At 36.5% G+C, this 5602-nt stretch overlaps 1 protein-coding gene across 2 annotated transcripts in view; it reads right to left on the minus strand.

The window, feature by feature from the left end:
- cyp4f3 (cytochrome P450, family 4, subfamily F, polypeptide 3) overlaps positions 1-5267 on the minus strand; it is a 9164-nt gene extending 3897 nt beyond the window's left edge. Inside the window, exons 1-6 of one of the 2 annotated variants that reach the window (XM_026222158.1) lie at positions 5160-5267; positions 4752-4956; positions 3115-3259; positions 2259-2312; positions 1554-1681; positions 22-143 (exon numbers count right to left, since the gene is read on the minus strand). In XM_026222158.1, the coding sequence (XP_026077943.1) occupies positions 22-143; positions 1554-1681; positions 2259-2312; positions 3115-3259; positions 4752-4946 (644 nt within the window). In that variant the 5' untranslated portion in view covers positions 4947-4956; positions 5160-5267. Of the gene's footprint in view, positions 1-21; positions 144-1553; positions 1682-2258; positions 2313-3114; positions 3260-4751; positions 4957-5053; positions 5133-5159 lie in introns of those variants that run through there. The other variant, XM_026222159.1, reaches the window with a different exon arrangement.
- Between the last annotated feature and the right edge of the window lie 335 nt (positions 5268-5602).

The raw sequence follows: 5602 nt of genomic DNA on the forward strand, positions 1-5602 counted from the left end.
GTGATGCACAGACTCACTCACCCCTGGCAGTGACTGTCACAGCTGAAGGTGCATTTGAGCAGACTGTCCAGCGTCATCGAGCTCATGTGCTCGAACATGTCCAGACTGTTCTGCCCTTCAGCCAGCAGGCGGCGCCAGTTAGCCTGAGTCACACAACAAACACACACACACACACAACCACACAACTAACCGCTGGCCTCTGGCTTCAGTTCACACACACATTCAGCTTCTGCTTTCTAGAAAGTGTTAAAACACATAAGCTACTGTAATGAGCTACTGTAATGATGGCTCTACTAAAAATAGGAAGAAAAGGTGCATGAAATACCCTCCTAAAAAACACGCCGAGGTCGCAATTTCACAAAAAGAAACGAGAAATAATATTTAGCTTAAAGAATAGGAAGCATATTTTAAGATCATTAAAATAATGCATTGGGAATCTGGGGAATATTTCAATAAATTTCCATGAAAATAATGTCACAATCAGGGTAATTATAATTAAATATAACTAAGAAAAAAAAATAATAAAAAAAAATAATATATATATATATATATATATATATATGTAATGATAACTGGAATAAAGTAAAATACAAAAAAGTTTGTAGTTTAAGTTGAATACTAAAGTAACTAATAAATAAATAGTCAAATTGTAACAAAATAGCCCAAAAATGTTTAAAACTTAACAAATTAAACTGAAACAGTTCTTATAATGAACTAAAACTAAAACCAAAAAAGTACTTGAAATAAATACATTATAAATAAATAAATTAAAAAATCCTAGCTAGTTGCCACTAACTAAAAATAAAAACAAAATTGCTATAACCTTAGTTTTTAATAAAATAATGAAAATAAAAACTGAGTCAAAAATACTACTGAACACTAAAATAAATAATTTTAACTGAAATAAGTTCAAATATAGAAACAGTTGAAATTCCAAAAATAATAATAAAAACTAAACAGCCATAACTACAACTAAAACTAAAAAAAAATTCACTACTTATAAATATAAAAAGCATTTAACGTTTTTTTTTCCAGCTAGTAGCCACTAAGTAAAAATAAAAATTATATAGACATTAAAAATAAATACCAAACAAACAAAATTGCTAAAGCATTAGTTTTAAATAAATATATAAAATGAAAAGCTGAATTGAAATACTATTAAAAATCACCAAAGCAGTATCTCAATGGTGCTAAAATAACACTGCAACGGAAAGCAAAGGGAGGGTTTATTAACTTCATGTAAAATGATTTCCTTTCGATCCTGCCGTGAAATCATGACCTGGTGTTTTGTGAGGCTGACCCTGCTCTCAGATGAATATCTGGAGTGTTTCAGCTGCTGTGTTATCTGATGTGATTAAACTCAATGTGGCTCAGCGCCTGCTTTCTGCTGCCAATGCAAACACTGTTTCTGTGAGAAGAGTGAGATCGCACGAACACACAAACACCAGGAAGTGATCTGTCGTCACATTACTGTAGGAATCTGCAGCTTTGCAGCATTTCTGTCAGTAAAAACAACCTTTCAAATAAAGATGAACGGTGTGCGTTTGACATACATGCATGGTGTTGGTGGAATGGTTGAATACGTGAACATATTTTTTGAGGATGTCGAAGTGGAAGGCAGGAGTCAGAAGTCGGCGATGGCGTGACCATTCCTGACCGTTCTGCAGCAGAAGACAGTGACCTGCAAGACACACAGGAAGTGCTTGATACAGATAAAAACAAACTGTTTAAGAGTTTAGGTTCGGTTACGCTTTTGATTGTTTTGAAAGAGTCTCTCCTGCTCAGCAGGGCTGCATTCATTGAATTAAAAATGCTGTAAAATTGTGAAATATTATTCTAATGTAAAACATCTGTTTTCTGTGTGAATCTGTGTTAAAGTGTAATTTATTTCTGTGATGCTCCGCTGTATTTTCAGCATCATTCCTCCAGTCTTCAGTGTCACATGATCTTCAGAAATCATGAAAATACGATGACACAGTTAATATTCTTGTGGTAACTGATGCATTAGATTTTTTAGGATTCACAGATGAATATAGAAAGTTCAAAAGAACAGCGTTTACTGGAAACAGAAATCTTGTGTTACTTTATACATGTCTTTATTGCCACATCTGATAAATGTAATGTCTAAATGAACAAACGTATTCATGTCTTTCAAAACAAATTGTAACTGACCCCAAACTTTAAAGCAGTTCTGTAACTTTAGCGTAATATTGAGGACAGAGAGTATGTGTTCAGATGTGTGTTTGGACATCACTTACCCAACCAAGGTTTCATAAACCCATAAAAGATCTTGTCTTTGAAAGTAATGTTTGCTGCCAGAACAAATATAAGAGTTTGTTATTACAACACTGGATTCATAGCGATGGATGATCTCTTACACACTAGTGAAGTGTTGAACTCTAAACATTAAACAGCGACAGCTGCATGTGACCTCTACACTGACACAACCGAGATGAACTTTGAATGAATATTTCACAGAGAAACTCACTTATTAGGTCACATTTCATTTAGTTGACTCAGCTGGTCACTGAACAGAGACTTTCGTGTTTATGAGTCAAGTTTAAAGCAATAGTTCACACACAAATTTTAATCTGAGATCAGGATGATTTTATTTCTTCATCAGGTTTGGAGAAATGTAGCATTGCATCAGTGTCTCAGTAATAGATGATCTGCAGTGAATGGGTGCCGTCAGAATGAGAGTCTGATAAAGACCTCACAATAATCCACAGCACTCCAGTCCATCAGTGAACATCTGGAGAAGGTTTAGATCTGTTTAAACGCTGCTTGATCTGTGCAGATTTCTCTCCTGATTCAGACCAGAACACTTTTTCACTGGAGGAAGTGTTATTATGGATTATTTGAGTTAAAATCATCTTAATGCTGGATGTGTTTCAGGTTTTGTCTTCTCCAGATGTTCACTGATGGACTGGAGTGCTGTGGATTATTGTGATGTTTTTATCAGACTCTCATTCTGACGGCACCCATTCACTGCAGATCATCTATTACTGAGACACTGATGCAATGCTACATTTCTCCAAACCTGATGAAGAAACAAACTCATCCTGATCTTGATGAGAAAGCATCTGTTAGCATACACTGTTTGTGGTTTCGTACCTGAGGCTGTCAGAAGGGATTTGATGTAGTCTGGGTGGAAAAGCCGGACCATGTTGTAGAACGGACCCAGATACCAGGCACAGGAGTGAACGTACCTCCTGACCAGATCATCAACGGCCTGCAGTCCCTCTTCATTATGACGCATCTGAAACACACAGCGGAGGAAAATCTCTCGCGGGCTTCGATTAAAAGCAGAGGTGTTATAATTCAGCGCCTGTGGCTTTAAAACTCAGCATCATGTGAAGTTTTTAATATTCTGACAGAGAAAAAACTCTGACTTTGAAGTTTACACTGAAAACAAAAAACACAAAAACTGTTCAGAAACTCTTTTTAAGCATGCTACATTATCATCTTTTTCTTTTGAATGTTAAGTGAACATTCCATTTGATCATTTTGCAAACATTATGAGAACGTTACTTTTGAATGTTCTCTGAATGTTTGTGTCTTCAGCTTTGGCAGTTTTGGAAGTTATTAATGTAGAATGAGGAAAAGCAGTGGATATTAGACCTGCTTCCTGTTCATTCGTCACACTGGAAACGTAAGCTGAATTGCACTACACATTCTGACAAATGTAGTAAATAACCTTGTTTTTGCATGCACACAGAAAGTTTGCATACTAAATGCACAGGAGTATCCTGATAGAATGCTGTTCTGAACATCAGCACAGCACACGCATTGTGTGAACAGCATTACATGTGCATAAACATGCAAATAACATGCCTGGGCTATAATGCTGAATTATCACCCACGAGGAAATCAGATCTAAAAAACTCAACTGATCAGATCAAACATGAGCTCTAAGACCCCAGATAGTGATCTTTTGCAGAGCAGTGCAGTAAATGTCTAGTTCCTGTATCTTCAGACAGTGCAGTGAGGTACTATCACTATTGTTTCATTTGAAAGAATTTCAGTTAATGAATTGAATTGATCAGTTTCATGCGTGGCTTGTGAAGAACCCGTTTTTCTGCTTTGCCTTCCAAATGCATGATATTGCTCACTGCACATATGCTTATGCAACCTAAAGGCAATGCAATGTCAGTTTGTAACTTCCATATTCCCTGTCGTTAGTCACTTGAGCAATAATGTTTCCTCCACTGGTAGAATAGAAATACAGTGTAAGAGAGAGACACGACTATAATAGGAATTTATCAGTATGCAAATACAAAATATGCCAGTGAAATCCCTCAGATATTATAGATTTGCTATTAAAAAAAAATAATTTAGTGGATTTTCCCAGCTAACAAAATGTATTAGAACTTTATGAAAACATGTTACTTTGTTACTTTAGCATTCTACTTTGTAACTTTTGCATGCTGCTTTGTCACTTTTGCTTGGTACTTTGTTACTTTTGCATGCTACTTTGTAACTTTAGCGTTCTACTTTGTTACTTTTGCGTTCTACTTTGTTACTTTAGCGTTCTACTTTGTTACTTTGGTGTTCTACTCTGTTACTTTTGCCTGCTAATATGTTACTTTTGCGTGTTACTTTGTTACTTTTGCATGCTAGTTAGTTACTTTTGCGTGCTATTTTGTTACTTTAGCGTGCTACTTTGTTAGTTTTAAATGTTCTGTAAACATTCTGCAACTAGTAGTTACATTTTTTATTATTTTTTTAATGTTACTTTTAACTAAACTCACTAGTCCCATGTGCCCCATGATCCAGTTCCTCTGCGGCGGCTGATTGAAGCACCGCAGCGCGCGTCGTTTGAGTGCGAGACGCGTCGCGAGCGCGCACAGGAGCGCCGCCACGGAGAGCGCGATGATCCTGAACGGCGAACAACCGGAGAGGAGCGCGCGCAGAAACCCGATCAGATCCGCTGACCCCTTCATCATCAGCAGCAACCTGCGGAGAGAAGTCTCTTTAGTGTCCAGCATGAATAACCAGCAGGTTTCATGTGTACACCAATCAAAACCGGAATTAAAAAACACATATATCTCACTTTATAAGGTATATTACTATAGCCGCGTATAATATATACGTGCATTATACAATATAAACACGCTATAAACACATAATGTGCGCTTTAAATGTCAGAAGAGTGAGACCTTTCTGATGAGCTGCCGCTGAAGTGTTTCTCGTCAGATGAAGTTCAGCTGTAGTTCCGGGTGCGGATGCATCATCATAAACAATCAGCATATCAACAACTGCCCATGAACGCTGACATGATGAATGCACATCACTGAGGAGTTATGGAAAACTGTTCTTTTCATAGAGAAAGTGTGAACATAGAGAAAGTATGAAGTGCAAATAAGTTTTAAATGTTAGCACTCATAATAATATTAATTTATTAAATAAATGTGTGTTTGAATTTGTAATAAAAACTCGAATGTGCATATGCATGTGTAATGAACTAAAGGGCAGTATGTTTACACGTTTATGTTGAACAGACCTTTAGTTTTGCATCGTTTGCACCGGCAGGTGGCGCTTTTGTAAAATGATAATTTTTGCAAATTAATATATCATCCATCATTATTGGTGTAAATGTTTT

The sequence above is a fragment of the Carassius auratus genome, chromosome 37, assembly GCF_003368295.1.
Source record: "Carassius auratus strain Wakin chromosome 37, ASM336829v1, whole genome shotgun sequence".
NCBI classification, from domain to species: Eukaryota; Metazoa; Chordata; class Actinopteri; order Cypriniformes; family Cyprinidae; genus Carassius; species Carassius auratus.